The 17,820-nt window shown below is 39.1% G+C and overlaps 1 protein-coding gene across 1 annotated transcript in view; it reads right to left on the bottom strand.

The window, feature by feature from the left end:
• The window catches only part of ARNT (aryl hydrocarbon receptor nuclear translocator), an 85,218-nt gene that overhangs the window by 33,564 nt on the left and 33,834 nt on the right, over positions 1 to 17,820 (bottom strand). Inside the window, exons 7-10 of the mRNA XM_060201749.1 lie at positions 15,541 to 15,754; positions 14,448 to 14,550; positions 9,829 to 9,894; positions 8,899 to 8,984 (exon numbers count right to left, since the gene is read on the bottom strand). Coding sequence (XP_060057732.1) covers positions 8,899 to 8,984; positions 9,829 to 9,894; positions 14,448 to 14,550; positions 15,541 to 15,754 — 469 coding nt within the window. The remainder of the gene's footprint in view (positions 1 to 8,898; positions 8,985 to 9,828; positions 9,895 to 14,447; positions 14,551 to 15,540; positions 15,755 to 17,820) is intronic.

Genomic DNA, 17,820 nt, shown 5'->3' with positions numbered 1-17,820 from the left:
CAAGGGGAGGTCACTTAACAAGCAATGAAGCAGGTCTGCAGGTACCTATCTCTCTCACCCCCTCTCGATTTCTCTCTAACCTACTCAGCAAGAACAGCAATAAAAATACCAACAATAACAACAATGGCAACAAAACAGAAAAAAATGGCCTCTAGGAGAAGTGGATTTGTAATGCAGGCACCAAGCCCCAGCAATAAACCTCGAGGTCAAAAAAAAAAAGGCCAAAAAAAATTGAAAAGCTTCTACACATCAAAGAAAAAATTCCGAGGAGACTTCCGGAGGCGGAGCTACGAGCAGCAGCAGATCGCTTTCTCTCCTCTCATCACCTCTCCTCTCCTCTCCCCTCCCCTCCCCTCCCCTCCTCTTCTCTCCTCTCCCGGATCAACTAGGAATACCAAAGGAGACCACTTGGGACCCAAACAAGACAGGACTAAAATGACCACAGGAACCCACTAAATCACTGGTGAGTACAAACACGTGTGGCTGGGTGAGTACAAACATGTGTGGCTGGTGACAGAGAGGAGAGAGTAGCGTAAGGAGAGATTAAGTGACTGCTAACAGTCCAGCATTTTATCAGTTGAGACATCACCTCTAGTCTGCTCCACCAACAAGGGGACAGCTGAAGGGAGAAGAGGACTCCGCAGAGACTCACCAAGTGTAAATCTGAGTCTCCATTGCTACTACCCTCAAAATCTGGAGCAGCGACAGGGAGGGACACCAGGGGACAGAGATCTAACCAGGAAACTCAGGAAAAGACCTATACCTCGGAGGCATAGCTGAAGGGCTGTAAAAGTCTCTTTGCATAACCACTGGATTATCTCTGCCACACCCTGCTTTATCTCTTGGTCAGGAGTCAGTGATTAAGCTGATGCCTATTGATAGTTTAAAAGCCCTCAGGCTCCCAAAGCCTACAGGGAAGGAAAAAAAAAGAGGCTTTTAAACCACTGAGCTCCAACTCAGAGATTTAAATACTATTGAAACAACTGTTAACTTCCACAACTGTGAACCCTTTAATTAACTTACTTAGACACAAGTCAATCCAGGCAATAGTGATCAGTAATTTGAAAAGTACTGATAAAGGGAACTCATAACATAATATATAAAATGGTTAAAACAACAAGAAAAAATATTGGAGAATCAAACCAGGACAAGAGTCCAGCTAAAAGTCCTCCAGAGGGTGAAGCACAAAACAATGAGTTCAACATCCAAACATTAGCTAAGGAAATAATAACAGGAGTGAGTAAAGAATTTGAAAAAATTGTAATCAGAAATAGAGGAACAACAAATGAGACTATGGAAGAAAATACTAATTATCTCATGGTTATTAGAGAGCTGAAAGCTGAAATCGCTGAGCTAAGAACACAACTAGTTGAACAAGCTAAAACAGTATCAGAACAGGGCAACAAAATAGATGAACTCCAGAAAATAGTAGAGGGCAGAGAGAATAAATCTATGAGGCTGAAGACAGAATTAGCAAGATTGAGGATGAATTAGAGACAACTAAAAAAGAAGTAAGAGATCTCAAAAAGAGATTAAGAGATGCTGAAAACAACAACAGAGTCCTATGGGATGACTTCAAAAGAAACAATATACGCATTACTGGCATACCAGAGGAAGAAAGAGAAGGAGAGGAAGAAAGCATTTTCCAGGCCATAATAGCTGAAAACTTCTCTAGTCTAGATAACATCAACGACATAAAGATTCAAGAAGCCCAGAGGGTCCCAAACAGAATTAACCCAGACCTAAAGACACCAAGACATATCATACTTAGAATGGAAAGGAATAAGGATAAAGAAAGGATCCTGAAGGCTGCAAGAGAAAAACAAAGAGTCACCTACAAAGGAAAACCCCTAAGATTAGCAGCAGACTTCTCCACACAAACACTACAGGCCAGAAAAGAATGGCAAAATATCTATCGAGTGCTCAATGAGGAAGGCTTTCAACCAAGAATACTATATCCTGCTAGACTGTCATTCAGACTAGATGGAAGCATCAAAACCTTCTCAGACAAGCAACAGTTGAAGGAATCAACTATCACCAAGCCTGCCCTGAAAGAAGTTCTGAAAGGTCTCCTATAAACAATCAGACCACCACAAATTGGACATATATCAAAACACTCTAAAACTCTACAAGAATGGTGTTAAAATATCTTCAATCTTTGATATCAATAAATGTCAATGGCCTGAATTCACCTATTAAAAGACACAGAGTAGGAAGATGGATCAGAAAACACAACCCAACAATATGCTGTCTACAGGAAACCCACCTAACTCAACAAGACAAACACAGACTTAAAGTGAAAGGATGGAAAACTATCATACAAGCCAATGGCCCACAGTAAAGGGCAGGAACAACTATTCTCATATCTGACATGACAGACTTTAAAATAGATAAGATTAAAAAAGATAGGAATGGACACTACTTAATGCTCAGAGGATCAGTCAATCAAGAGGACTTAACAATTATTAATATCTATGCACCCAATGAGAAGCCATCTAAATACATCAAACTTCTACTGAAAGAGCTACAGCAATATATTAACAGCAACACAAATATAGTAGGGGACTTCAACACCACACTCTCTCAACTTGAAAGATCATCCAGGCAGAAAATCAATAAAGACATAAGGGAGCTAAATGAAGAGATAGATAAACTGGAACTATTGGACATTTTCAGAGTGATTCATCGCAAGAAACTGGAACACACATTTTACTCAAATCCACATGGGTCATTCTCAAGGATACACCATATATTAACCCACAAAGACAGCATCAGCCAATTCAAGAGCATTGAAATCATCCCAAGCATCTTCTCAGACCACAGTGGAATTAAACTAACACTTAACAATCAACAAAAGATTAGTAATAGTCCCAAAATGTGGAAGCTCAACAGTACACTTCTTAACAACTTCTGGGTCAAAGAGGAAATCAAGGAAGAAATCAAAATGTTTCGAGAGTTCAATGAAAATGAAGACACAAGCTATCAAAATATTTGGGACACATCTAAAGCAGTACTAAGAGGGAAGTTTATAGCTATACAAGCACACATTAGGAAACAAGAAAAAGCACAAATAAACAGCCTGATTGCACATCTTAAAGACCTAGAAGAAGAAGAACAAAGGAACCCTAAAGCAACCAGAAGGACAGAAATCACTAAAGTTAGGCCAGAAATCAATAACATTGAAAATAAGAAAACCATACAAAAGATCAACGAAAGTAAATGCTGGTTCTTCAAAAGAGTAAACAAAATCGACAAACCTTTAGCCAGACTCACAAAACAAAAAAGGGAGAAGACCCAAATAAATCGGATAGTACATGAAAGAGGAGATATCACAACAGACACCACAGAAATTCAACATATCATGTGAGGCTTCTATGAACAACTATGTGCCACCAAGCTAGAGAACCTGGAAGAAATGGATGATTTCCTAGATACCTACCAACTTCCAAAACTAAATAAAAAGGATGTGGATAACATGAACAGGCCCATCACAGCTAATGAAATTGAAACAGTTATCAAAAATCTCCCCAAAAATAAGTCCTGGACCTGATGGTTTTACAAATGAATCCTACAAAACCTTCAAAGAAGAATACCTCTACTTTAAAAAATCTTCCAGAAGATTGAAGACACTGGAATACTCCCTGCCAGCTTCTATGAAGTCAACATCACCCTGATACCAAAAGCAGACAGGGACACAACCAAAAAAGAAAACTACAGACCAATATCTCTGATGAACATAGGTGCGAAAATATTGAACAAAATTCTAGCCAACCAGATACAGCAGTATATCAAAAAAATTGTTCATCATGACCAAGTGGGGTTTATCCCAGGCATGCAAGGTTGGTTCATTATATGTAAATGAATCAATGTGATCCACCACATCAACAAAAGCAAGCCAAAAACCACATGGTCATATCAACAGATGCAGAGAAAGCCTTTGACAAAATACAACATCCCTTTATGATCAAAACACTACAAAAAACAGGAATAGATGGAAAATTCCTGAAGATAGTGGAGTCTATATATAGCAAACCTACAGCCAACATCATACTCAATGGTGAAAAACTGGAAGCATTTCCACTCAGAGACCCAAACCAAGAGACCCCTCACAGAATGGGAGAAGATCTTTACATGCCATACATCAGATAAGAGTTTAATAGCCAACATATATAAAGAACTTGCCAGACTCAACAACAAGACAACAAATAACCCCATCCAAAAATGGGGGGGAGGACTTGGACAGAATATTCACCACAGAAGAGATCCAAAAGGCTGAGAAACACATGAAAAAATGCTCCAAGTCTCTGATTGTCAGAGAAATGCAAATCAAGACAACAATGAGATATCACTTCACTCCTGTCAGAATGTCATACATCAGAAAAGGTAACAGCAGCAAATGCTGGAGAGGGTGTGGGGACAAAGGAACCCTCCTGCACTGCTGGTGGGAATGTCAATTGGTCCAACCTCTGTGGAGAATGCTGGAGAACTCTCCGAAGGCTAGAAATGGACCTACCTTATGACCCTCCAATTCCTCTCTTGGGGATATATCCTAAGGAACCCAACACATCCATCCAAAAAGATCTGTGTACACATATGTTCTTGGCAGCACAATTTGTAATAGCCAAAACCTGGAAGCAACCCAGGTATCCAACAACAGATGAGTGGCTGAGCAAGTTGTGATATATATACACAATGGAATACTACTCAGCTGTAAAAAATGGTGACTTCACCGTTTTCAGCCGATCTTGGATGGACCTTGAAAAATTCGTGTTATGTGAAGTAAGTCAGAAACAGAAGGATGAATATGGGATGATCTCACTCTCAGGCCGAAGTTGAAAAACAAGATCAGAAACGAAAACACAAGTAGAACCTGAAATGTAATTGGCATATCGCACCAAAGTAAAAGACTCTGGGGTGGGTGGGTGGGGAGAATACAGGTCCATGAAGGATGATAGATGACATAGTGGGGGTTGTATTGTTAAATGGGAAACTGGGGAATGTTATGCATGTACAAACTATTGTATTTACTGTTGAATGTAAAACATTAATTCCCCAATAAAGAAATAAATTTTTAAAAAATCCATAAAGATAATAAACAGGAAAAAAAATCCATAAAGATAAACAGAAAATTGAAAAGATATCTATCTATGAGGGTGGGGACACAGACCTCTGGTGATAAGAGTGGTGAAAAAAATACTATACTATAAGCTATGACTCAAAACGGCTCTAAAGTTAAGAGGAGGAAGAGGAGGAGAAAAGAAAAGAAAATCTCAAATTCTACAGAGCCATTTAAGTTTCCTAAGGACGTCTTCAGGGCTATGGTCTATGGATGCTAACCAAAACAAGAAATTCAATGGAAGAAAACTTCAACAAAGTCAGAAAAAGTATAAGTCAAAATAAAAAGAGAGAGAAGGAGTACTGAAAGAAAAATGGAGGAGAGCTAGGGAAATAGTTCTACATGTTAGAATATAGTATTAGTATGCCTAATGCCTCAAGGTCCCAGGTTCATTTCCCAGTACCACCATAATCCAGAGCTGAGCAGTGTTCTGGTTTCTCTTTCACTCATAAAAATAAATGAATGTATCTGTAGGAAGAGGAGAAGAAGAGAGAGGAGAATAACTGCTACAGAGGGGACAACCAGAACAAAGACAGAAGCCAAATGTCAGAGTGGTGAGCAACCACACTTTATAAAAATAGAGAATGGGAAAGCTATCAGGGGAGGGTGTGGGATATGGAGATCGGGTGGTGGGAATTGTGTGGAGTTGTACCCCTCCTATCCTAAGGTTTTGTTAATGTCTCCTTTCTTAAATAAATTTAAAAAAAGAACCCCCTCCAAAAAAAAAAAACCTAAACTTTACAACTATTATAGTTATGGTTGTAATCTAAAAAGAAAAAAATCTAAAGCAAAGGAAGATATATAAGATAGTTATGGGATAATATCAAGAAATAATATTCTTTTATCATAGGGATACCAGACGGAGGAGAGGAAGAAGGAAAAGAAGGGGGGGAATGAACTTTTACTTGAAGAAATAATAATTGAGTATTTCCCTAAACTGAAGTAGACAGACAATTAGATCTAGGAATCTCTAAGAGTCCCAAACAAAATATCCCAAAGCAAAGTACAGTAAAGACACATAATTTAAATGGTAAAGATCAAGAGAGATACTTTTATAACTTTTTAATTAAAAAATAATATTGTAGGGCCAGGTGGTGGTATACCTGGTTGAGTGCAAGTGTTACAATGCAAAGGAACCAGGTTTAAACCCCCAGGCCCCACTTGCAGCAGGAAAGTTTTGTGAGTGGTGAAGCAGTAGATAGATATCTCTGTTTCCCTCTCTCCTTCTCCACCCCATTCTTCTCTATTTCTGTTTCTACCCAATAAATATAATTTTGAAAAAGATATATTTACAAAAACTAAAGAAAAATAAATGGACTTTAAAAGAAACAATAATAATAATGTTTTCAGCAAGCAAAAGGAGCAAAAATTTCTGGAGCTCAGTGCCTACATAGCTCCACTATTCCTGGGGTCTTCAACCCCCTCTTTCTCTCTCTCTCTCTCTCTTTCTTTCTTTCTCTCTTTCTTTCTTCCTTTATTTCCTTCTTCCTCTCCTTTTCTTCTTTTTGGTAGAGGGAAGAGACAGAGAGATATAGAGCAAGGAAATAGATAAAAGAGAAGGAGAGATAGGTAGAACACTACTCCATCACTCTTAAAACTTCTTCCCTGGAGGTGGGGATCAGTGGACTTTAACCCAGATCATTGTGTATGTTAATGTGCTCTACCAGGTGAGTCACTACCCAGTCTCAAAGACAGATAAATTTTAAAAAGTGTGGCACCAAGTGCAAGGACCGGCGTTAAGGATTCTGGTTCGAGCCCTGGCTCCCTACCTGCAGGGGAGTCACTTCATAGGTGGTGAAGCAGGTCTGCAGGTGTCTAGCTTTCTCTCCCCCTCTCTATCTTCCCCTCCTCTCTTCATTTCTCTCTGTCCTATCTAACGACGACAGCATCAATACCAACAACAATAACTACAACAATAAAAACAAGGGCAACAAAAGGGAAAATAAATAAATAAATATTTTTTAAAAATTTAAAGCATCAAGAGAAAAGAAAAGAGTTACCTACAAGGAAACCTACAAGGAACCTTCATAAGACTATGAGCTGAGGGGGGAAGGAGGACAAATGGTGGCACACCCAGTTAATGGCACATGTTACCAAGTGGTGAATGAAGCAGGTCTGCAGGTGTCTTTCTCTCCCCATCCCTCTCTCCCTGTCATCTCTCAACTTCTCTCCATCCTATCTAAAAAATAAAAACAAACAAATAAAACTATCAGCCGATTCCTCAATAGAAACTCTGAAGTCCAGAAAAAACTGGCATGATATATTCAAAGTCTTGAACAGAAAAGACCTATAACCTCCACCAATACTCTATCCAGCTCAGTTATCACTTAGACTTGGAGGAGTGATGAAGTGTTTTCCAAACAAACAGCATCTACAGGGATTCTTTTCTTTTTTAATTTTTTAAATTTTATTTCTTTATTGGGGAATTAATGTTTTACATTCGATAATAGTTTGTACATGCATAACATTTCCCAGTTTTCCATGTAACAATACAACCCCCACTAGGTACTCTGTCATCCTTTTTGGTCCTGTGTTCTACAGGAATTCTTTACCACTCAACTAGATCTACAGAAAATATTAAAAGGAATTATATAAAAGGAAAATACTGAATGATCTCACTTGTATGGGGCTAATCAACAAAGCAAGAGAAAACAAGCAAAGTCAAATAAAGATAAATCTTTGGACTTACAATATAGAACTTGGGTTACCAAAGGGAAATGGCAGAGGTGGGAGGGATCCAGTGGATTTTGGTAGAGACATACTGTACTGTTGGCTGTGGTATGTGAATGGTACGTCTAAAACATTTATAGCATTGTAAACCAAACTCAACAACAAATAGAGTAGGGGTTGGGTGATGGCACACCTGGTTTAGTGCACACACTAGAATGTGCAAGGACCCAGGTTCAAACCCCCGGTCCCTACCTGCAGGGGGAAAGTTTTGCGAGTGGTGAATTAAGGCTGCAGGTGTCTCTCTGTCTCTCTCTCACCCCTTCCCTCTTGATTTCTGGCTGTCTCTATCCAATAAGTAAAGATAATAAAACTTAAAAAAAAATAGAGTAAAGATTTTCAATTAAAATGTCAAGCAACTTTCTCTAAGTTATACTGCTAGCAAATAACTATGCCAGAACAAAGCTTAGATTTCTCAGATTTGAAGATTGATCTCTAGCAAAACATACCATCTTATTTCTATTTCTTAGTTCCTATCTCCATACAACTACTACTTCTCAATCATACCACCCAGCAGAAAAACAATAAAGATGACAAGATATGAAAATTCTGACAAAAGTTTTAGAAGGCTGAACCTTGCACCCCAGTCATCTTTTTCATATTCTCTGTTTGACTTTTAAGTTATAGTAAAGCTCACATATTCATTTACAGCCTTTGTAGACTATCCCCTTTATGTTACAATCATCAAACCATATCCCTTTCTCCCTCAAAGTCATGCTCCTAGAACTATTTCCCAAATTAACAAAATGCAATGCCAAATGTTCACACACAAATATTTAGGACGCGGGTATTCACGAAGCATTATTATGAACTTATTCATTTATAAATTACATTCTATGATACAACTAACACTAAGTGATTTCCAAGTTTGCATAGTCCATCTCCCCAAATGGAAAAGAGAAGGGGAAAAAAATCACTTTATCTTTCCTACTTTTATTCAGCTTATGCTAAAATACATTTCACATACTGGGAACCTAATAAATTCTAGCTAACTTTCTTGGATTCTGTGAGGAAACTGCTGCAGCAGGGGAGAAATCACTATGCAATTTTCCTACCTGCTGGAGGCCAGGCCTTGATGTAACCTGTGCAGTGGACCACCACGAAGTGAGGTTCACCATCCTTCACAGAGCCAAGTCCATTCCTAGAAAAATTATAGGTGTGAAAACAAAACCTTATCTACTAACACTTAATGACCAATGTGACTTAATATCTTTAGCTTTGGGTTGTTGGATGTTTAGAAAGCAGGTGACAAGTTCCTGTACCTTTCCCACACAAAAGTGACCAGCGTATTTTTTATTCTTGTCAAAGAAAAGCACCTGAGTGTGGGGCAGGGTGGTGGCGCACCTGGTTGAGTGCACATGCTACAATGTAGAAGGATCCAGGCTTGAGCCCCAGTCCCCACCTGCAGGGGGAAAGCTTTGCGAGTGGTGAAGTACTGCTGCAGGTGTCTGTCTCTCTCTCCCTTTCTAACTCCCCCATCCCACTCCACCAATTTGGCTCCATTTATTCTTCCCAATAAATAAATAGTTTAAAATAAAGCAATTGAAAAGTATTAAGCAGGAAAAAAGGAGATGAAGTGGTAAGACAACTTCTGTAAGCAAGATGAGCAAAGCAGTGCTATCAATTCAGGAAAATATCTGCCAGGAGAAAAAAGTGACTGGGGTGGCAAAAAAGAAAAGTGAGGATTTCTGAAGGAAGAAACACTATATATAGCTGAAAAAGTGATAATCAGGATGAGGGGGGTTAGCATACTGGTTACACAAAGAGACTTTCAAGTCTGAGGCTCCAAAGTTGCAGGTTCAATCTACTGCAAGCCAGAGTTCAGTGCTCTGGTTAAAACAAAAAACAAAACAAAAAAAAAAGGAAGGAAGGAAGGAAGGAAGGAAGGAAGGAAGGAAGGAAGGAAGGAAGGAAGGAAGGGAAAAAGTGATAATCACTACAGGTACCTGGCCATCCCTTTAGTTTTTCAGTGTTTAAAGTCTCACCTGCATCTGTTCCTTACAAAGCTCAGTCTATTCATAGAGACAGCATCCATAGAGCCATTGCCACACCTGTTTCAGTGAAAAGAAGAGATTAAAAACAATTAAGCTGCAGTATCAATGAACTTTCCATCCACACAAAGTAAATAGCAGGGTCTAGATGTAACTAAACACAGAAAATTGGTCAGTGTTCCTAACACACAAGGATAAAGACTTCAAATTTGATACTTTTAAAACTTATTCACTGTTTAGATTTTTAAAAATATTTTTATTTATTTATTGCTGGATAGAGACAGGAATTGAGAGGGAGGGAGATAGGGAAAGAGACAGAGAGACACCCGAAGCCCTGCTTCAACACTTGGGAAGTTTTACCCCTGCAGGTGGGGACCAGGGGCTTGAACCTGTGTCCTTGTGTTGTAGTGTGTGCTTAACCAGCTGTGCCACTGCTTGGGCCCACTGTTTACATTTTGAAATCAGTAGGCTACAAAACTTTTGAAATACAGAGAATCTCTACATCAGGATCAATGAACTTTTTTTCAGTTAAGAGCCAGATAGTAAATATTTTCTGCTTCGTGGGCCATACAGTCTTCTGCAGCTCTGCCAGAACATCATGAAAACAGCCAATATGCACATAAATGGGCGTAGTAACATTCCAATAAGGCAGAGAAATGTAGTTGGCTGACTGGCTTTATAAAGAAACCCAATTCAACTGCTGCATTTCACAAGTATTGACCTTTTCCCTCCCACTGTCTCTGCATTAGCTACATGCACATATTGGAACACGCCCTCCTATCCTATACTTTCCTACTCTCACTTTTTAAAACAGTATATGAAAATCATAGAATTTAATATATGACATGTACTATACCTAGAGAAATATATATATATATATGCTCATATATATGTATATATTCTAATCCCCATAACATACAAAGTTGATTTTAAATTATAACTACCAATATGAGGTGATGAGATTGAAACACAAGGTACTCATTTAATCAGCTCAAGCTTTCAGAAGCTAATATATGGCAAATCCAATAGTCTGGGTTCAAAAGTCATTTTAAATCACTAACACACAACATTCAGTTTTGTAACTCACCCAAGAAACCTTTTAAAATCTCCTACTCATATTAATAAGCAACCTCTCAGCATAATGTAGTAAATTCTCAGTACATAAGCCTTTTGCAACTTATATCATTTCCACCTGTCTAGAAAGTATCATCATCCTTTCTTTAGAATCCTAAAATTTACAAGCAATGAATACTAACTGAATGGCAAAAAAGTCTCTAATTATAATAATAACAATGTATGTATGTATGTGTGTGTACAGAGACAGTCTGAGTAGATGGGTGTGTCTCATGATGTATTAGAGAAAAGTGTAGGTATTGGAGAATGACTACTATGGAGTAAAACAAAATCCCGTATTAGATATGAATCCTATGAAATCATGGAAAATGAATTTCTGTGAGTCTGATTTTGTTTGCGTGTGATTAATGGTGTTTTACAAGATTCTAAGAATACAGGGTGTAATTCTACACCACACCTACCACCAAGTTCTATGCCCCTACCCACCAAAGATAACTACCAGTTGTCACAAAGTCTTAAGAGACTGCTTCTGGTGTTTTTTTTTATAAGTTCATGTGTTTCAGTTCTGTGTGTGTGTGTGTGTGTGTGTTTTAATGCTACCAGGATATCTGATTACTGTAAAAAATGGCGACTAATCCCTAGCACTGCAAAAACAGTATCATCTGTTTTCCATCTACACCATGCCTCGGCCTCGCGTGAGCTTAATGTGCAGCTTGGTGATACGAGAATCCGGCATGAAGCCCAGCCAGTCTATCTTGGCGTTACTCTCGATCGCACTCTGTCATTTCGCGAACATCTCATAAAAACTGCAGCAAAGGTGGGCGCGAGGAATAACATCATTGCAAGACTGGCCAGCTCCTCATGGGGCGCGAGCGCTTCCACACTACGATCATCCTCTCTGGCATTATGCTATTCCACTGCAGAATACTGTGCCCCAGTATGGTTCCGTAGCCCCCATGTCCACTTGGTCAATTCCAAATTATATTCCTCCATGAGGATAATTTCTGGAACCATCCATTCCACCCCGGTTCCATGGCTGCCAGTTCTTAGCAACATCGCCCCGCCAGATATTCGTCGGGATGCGGCATCATCTAAGTTCATTTCCCACGTCTACACTCGACCGGACCTGCCAATATATGCGGATATCTTCGCCCACCCTGTCCAACGCTTGACGTCTCGTCACCCAATCTGGCCCCCTACGCCTACACTGAACTTCTCTGTTCCAGTCTCTTGGAAACAGAGTTGGCAGTCAGCTGAGGTCAAGAACAAACACCTCATCACAGACCCCTGCAAGCGTCAACCCGGCTTTGACCTAGCACGTTATGATTGGGCCCTCCTCAATCGCTATCGAACAGGCCATGGCCGGTGCGCCGCTATGTTCCATCGCTGGGGAGCCAGAAACGACCCGAACTGCCCCTGCGGCTACAGACAGACTATGACCCACATAGTCAACGACTGCCACCTCTCCAGATTCAAAGGTCTCGAAACTTGACATCAGGCTCAACCTGACGCTGTTGACTGGCTACAGAAGAAGGGCAAACGCTAGAAGAAGAAATGCTACCAGGGTTATCACTAGGGCTTAGTGCCAGCACTGGCAAATGCTAGAAGAAGAAGTGCCAGCACTACAAATCCACCTGCACTATGAATCCACAGCTTCCACTGGTCACTTTTTTTTTTTCTTCTTTCTATTTTTATTAAAGATCACAGATATTAAGAGGGGAGAAGAGAGGGAGAGAGAGAGACAGAGACAAAGAGCAAGAGAAGCAAGAGAGTTGAGAGACACTTGCAGGCCTGCTTCGCTGTTTGTGAGGTGTTTCCCCTGCAGCTGGGGCGCAGGGGCTCCAAGCTGAGTCCTCGCACATAGTAATGTGTGCACTTAATTACATGTGCCACCACCCAGCCCCTCTGTGTTTATTTATCTCATGTGTTTTTTCTTTTTAGTCACTGAAAATGATAATCCAAAACTACCCAATAGACACTTGTAGGGAATGAGGTGAAGACACCAAGTGCATATCAAAATGTTTGGCATGCAAAGACTTTAGTTAGTAGTAATACCCTTATCAAGTACTTTATCCTGTGTTTCATTTCATGTGACTCTTGTAAGTTAAATCTAACCCAATGAAAACTTTATTTAAAATTTTAATAGTTCAGCCAGTGAGAGTACCAATTTGCATGCCTAAATTCCCAGAGGTCACAGGTTCAATCCCTGGTATCACCTTATGCCAGTAATAAGCTAAGCTATGTTCCCCTCTCTTCTGCCTCTCCTATCTCTAAATAAATGTTTTACCAAAGATCTAACTCTGGCTGTGAAAAAAATTTTAATTCTTGGGGGGCTGGGTGGTGGCGCACCTGGTTGAGTGCACACATTACAGTGAACAAGGACCCGGGTTCAAGCCCCCAGTCCCCACAGGCAAGGGGAATGCTTCACAAGTGGTGAAGCAATGTTGCAGGTATCTCTCTGTCTCTCTCCCTCTCTATCACCCCTTACCTTCTCAATTTCTGGCTGTCTCTATCCAATAAATAAAGATAATTAAAAAAAAAAATTTTTTTTTAATTTTAATTCTTGGGCCAGTGAGGAGAACATTGTCCTGTCATGCTTGAAGCCCCGGGTTGAGCCTCTAGTACCATATAAAATGGTGAATGTAGGGGCCAGGCGGTGGCACACTTAGTTAAGCGCACACACTACAGTGCACAAGGACCCAGGTTCGAGCCCCTGGTGCCCACCTGAAGGGGGAAAGAAAGCTTCACGAGTGGTGAAGCAGGACTGCAGGTGTCTCTGTCTCTCTCCATCTCTATCTCCCCTTCCCCTCAATTTCTCTCTGTCTCTAATAAAAATAAATAAATAAAAGTTTTAAAAAATGGTGAATGTACAATAAATACTTTTTTTTTTTTTTTAGCAGAGTCAGGGTCTCAGGCATATATAATTTAACCATTCTGGGCCATTTTTTCCTTCCTATGGAGAAACTAGAGGATGAGGGTGGGCCAAAACTATAGCACCAGAACTTCTCCACTGTCACAGTAGCACACCATATGGTGAAAATTGAAGGCACATCTGGTTAAGTGTTCACATTACAGTGCACAAGGACCCAGGTTCAAGTCCCTGTTCCCACCTAGAGAGGGAGAGCTTTATAAGTGGTGAAACAGGGCTGTAGGTGTCAGTCTCTCTCCCTATCAGGGATCTCTCCTCTCAATTTTTCTCTCCAATTTTAAATAAATAAAAATATTTTTTAAATAAAATAAAAGCTAGAAAGAGGGGCTGGGTGGTAACAAACCTGGTTAAGTGCATATGTTACCATGTGCAAGGACCTGGGTTTAAGCCCTTGGTCCTCACTTGAAGGGGGGAAACTTCATAAGCAGTGCAGTGCTCCAGGTGTCTTTCTTCATCCCTCTCCATCTCCCCCTTACATTTCCGTTTCTCTCAATTTTTTTTTAAATAAAAGTAAAAACTGATAAAGTCTCAAAAAAAATTATTTCTCTGAGCAGAAATTAACCCTTCAGTCGTTCCTATATCAGACAATAATCTTTAATCTGACACTCACCTCATACGGCAAATAAATGACCTCCTTGAACCCATACACATCCTCATGGAAGACTGTTGGCCTTCTTTTTTCACTGTTCCAGTCTTCAGATCAAGAATACGCCCTAAAAAAGGATAGAAAATCTGAAGTACATTCTTCTGTGTGGGGAGGTAGAGGAGATAAATTGAAAGTAAGAACAAATAAGCATTCTCTAGTCATGCTTTCCAATTTGCTGGCTTTTTACAGGAAAGGCCAAGAAGCAGATAGACTTATTTTAATGTAAGTCAATGAATCTTACTTGTACATTCATAGGCAGCCCTGAAATTATCTATCCAATGTAATACAGGGGCTGTAAAGTCCTATATTCCTCAGTTTAATTACTTTTATATACACACATGCATATGCACATGTATACACATACAGAGTGAATGTCATTGCTGCAAAAACAAATAATTTTATGTATCATGGAGAAATACAACTACTAAAGGTCAAAGTTATTTTTTCCCTTTATTATATAGAAAGCAATGGTGACTTCTAGGGGGTAAAAAAGAGCTAGAACATGAAATTCACTGAAACATATAAAAGGAAAAACTCAATACCAACATTAATATGACCATAATGGACTGTTTTGCATTTTAATTACCAGTTCTGATTTGCTTCCGCTTTAAAATTTTTTCCAGATTTGCTTAGCAGCAGATATGACTTGTTTCCTTTAGCCAAACTCTGGCAAAAGGACTGAATAGCATTGAAATGGGGAAAATAAAACAGAAACAAAAGAAAAACAATTCAGATCAAAAAAAAAAAAAACTTATAAACTGACTGACAACCACTCCCTTATAAAATAAACATCTGTTATCATAAAACCTATTACAATGCCAGGTAATTATTCATACAAATAAGACAAAAGCATGGAGACAGTTTATTATAGGCTTGACTTTTACTGTTTTATTTACACTAATGTGGAAATAAGACATCTTCACTAATGAACCATTTTCTAAGGATAAGCTACAATTTAAGAGCTAAAACCAAAAGGTTTTTTGTTTGTTTTCTCTCTCAGGAAAAAAAGTAAAAGAAAAAATGTTTCCCATGAATTTCCTACCCACGTAACTCATACCTGTCAGGGCATTTTCCGAAGTCGAAAGCTGCTCTCGAAGTTTGTCTACATCATCTGGATGCACCTGATCATAAAGTGTGCTACCAAACCATTCAGACTGTGGTTGATTCAAAACAGGGGTGACTGAGTCAGACACATACACCACCCGGCCTGTCTCACATGAGACAATAAACAGAAAGCCATCTGCTGCCTCTAAGATCAAATGTTTTAGTTCCTGTCCAAGTGAGAGAACCAAAAGTTAATTCTGAACTCTAAAAAAGGCATTATTATTCATAAAAGATGTATAACATTTTAGACTATTTTAGACTCCATAAGTAATTGCAGGTATCTGCCTGGTCCAGACCTTTGCACCCTAAATATAATTACTTTCACTAACTAACTAGTCGTTTTGCAAGAATGTCTTCAATGTCTCTTATCTCACAATTCAACTCTCAGCTATCTCAGGACTCAAGAAAGGGAATAAAAAGACTTTCCACCAGTGAAAGTGTTCTTCATCTTATTCTCATCTGGTCTCATTTTAACATTTTACTCTAAAATATTTCTATTATCTTCTCTTTATCCTCAGGTCTAAAAACACAATCAAGTTTTCTCAAATCTCCATTCAATTTCCCAACTCACCTTTTTTCAGTGTAAAGCTTATGTTAAGAGTTAATGAACACTAAGTGACTCCTGCCCTTTTACTTTTTATTTATTTCTCTATCCCACAGCAAGCATCACTCTGAAGCACTGTACTGTTTGTTCCTTTAGGAGGTTACTAGCACCCTCCTCTTTATTTATTTACTACTTTTTTTTTATTGCTGGCACTATGAAACCTTTTTTTTTTCCTTTCTAATTTTTATTAGATAGGACAGAGAAAAATTGAGAGAGGACAGTGAGATAGAGAAAGGGAGAGAAAGACAGACAAACATCTGTAGACCTGCTTCAGCACTCATGAAGCAAAACCTCCTGTAAATGGGGAGCTGGCGCTTGAACTCTGGTCCTTGCACTTGGTAACATGTGCACTTAACCTGGTGTACCACCACCTGGCCCCCCTAATGACCTCCTTATTGTTAACTTAAGTCATCTTTCTTGGACTGAATTTCACTGAGTCTTTCAATGACAATATTATCCTTTCCATCCTTTTAAGTTTTAGTGGGTTGTCAGAAAAGTCACGACATTTTTTTTTTGCATACATAAATAGGTCATGACTTTTCCAACAGCTCACTACTCTTCCCTAGCACAGTGTAGCCCCTCTCTCTGTGTTGGTTCCATTTCTATGTGTTCTATTTCCTTTCTATGTGTTCTTTCTATTGCTTCTGAGTCCTTTTTCTTTGGTTCGTTTTAAATGTTGACATTTCCAAGAAGTCTACTTAAGTTCTACTATTCATTGCACTCTCTGTTTCACTGTTAAATCATATACACTCTTCCCCACTATGGAATGATGCCCAAGTCTACATTCCCTAGTCTAACTCTTTTCTATAAGGGGACCCGAATTGCCAGTACCTGTCAAAAATCTTCAAATAGATACTCTACAAGTAACTTAATTTTAGTATCTTAAATTTGTCATCATTTCCATCTCAAAAAAAGTGATTTATGGTCTTCCAGTATTCTTTTTCTTGAGGTATCACCGTCCTTGCAAAATGTAACTTGTCCTTCACATTTCATCAGTAACTCAGTATTATCAGTTCTGGTTCCTGATACTTTGTCACTACCCTAAGTCATCTTATGCCAAGACTAATGAAATGTCTCTCCCTGCTTTCACTTTCTCCAGTCCATCTGTGTTTACTTTTATTGAGGTCATGTTAGCTTGACTTACAAAACTACATACAATGGGCAGGGGTAGAAAGCATAAGTGTTATGCAAAGAGACTCTTATGCCTGAGGCTCCAAAGTTCCAAGTTTAATTCCCCCACACCACCATAAACCAGAGTTGAAGTACTCTAGTAAACAAACAAACACACATATACACACACAAAAAATAATAACAACATATACATTTTAGGTCTAGATATTCCAATCCAGTCCACCTTTGAAATGCTCCCACAAATGGGGGAGACAGAGCAGCCTTGCATACCTGAGACCCTGGGACACAGCTTCAGTTCCCAGCCATCACCTTACGCCAGAGCAGAGAGCTAGCTGTGCTCTAGTTCTCTATCTGTTCTTATTCTCTCTCACAGTAAGTAAATCTTTTTAAAGTAAAATAAAATGTTACCACATCTACTAGGACATTTCTGATTGCTTCTCACTGCCATAAATATTAAAGTGTAAAAATCTGAAGCTAACACTTAAATACATTCCCTCA

Source organism: Erinaceus europaeus, chromosome 11 (assembly GCF_950295315.1).
Source record: "Erinaceus europaeus chromosome 11, mEriEur2.1, whole genome shotgun sequence".
In the NCBI taxonomy this organism is placed as follows: domain Eukaryota; kingdom Metazoa; phylum Chordata; class Mammalia; order Eulipotyphla; family Erinaceidae; genus Erinaceus; species Erinaceus europaeus.
Note: the sequence above shows the minus strand (reverse complement) of the source record. Positions and strands in the feature narration are given on the sequence as shown.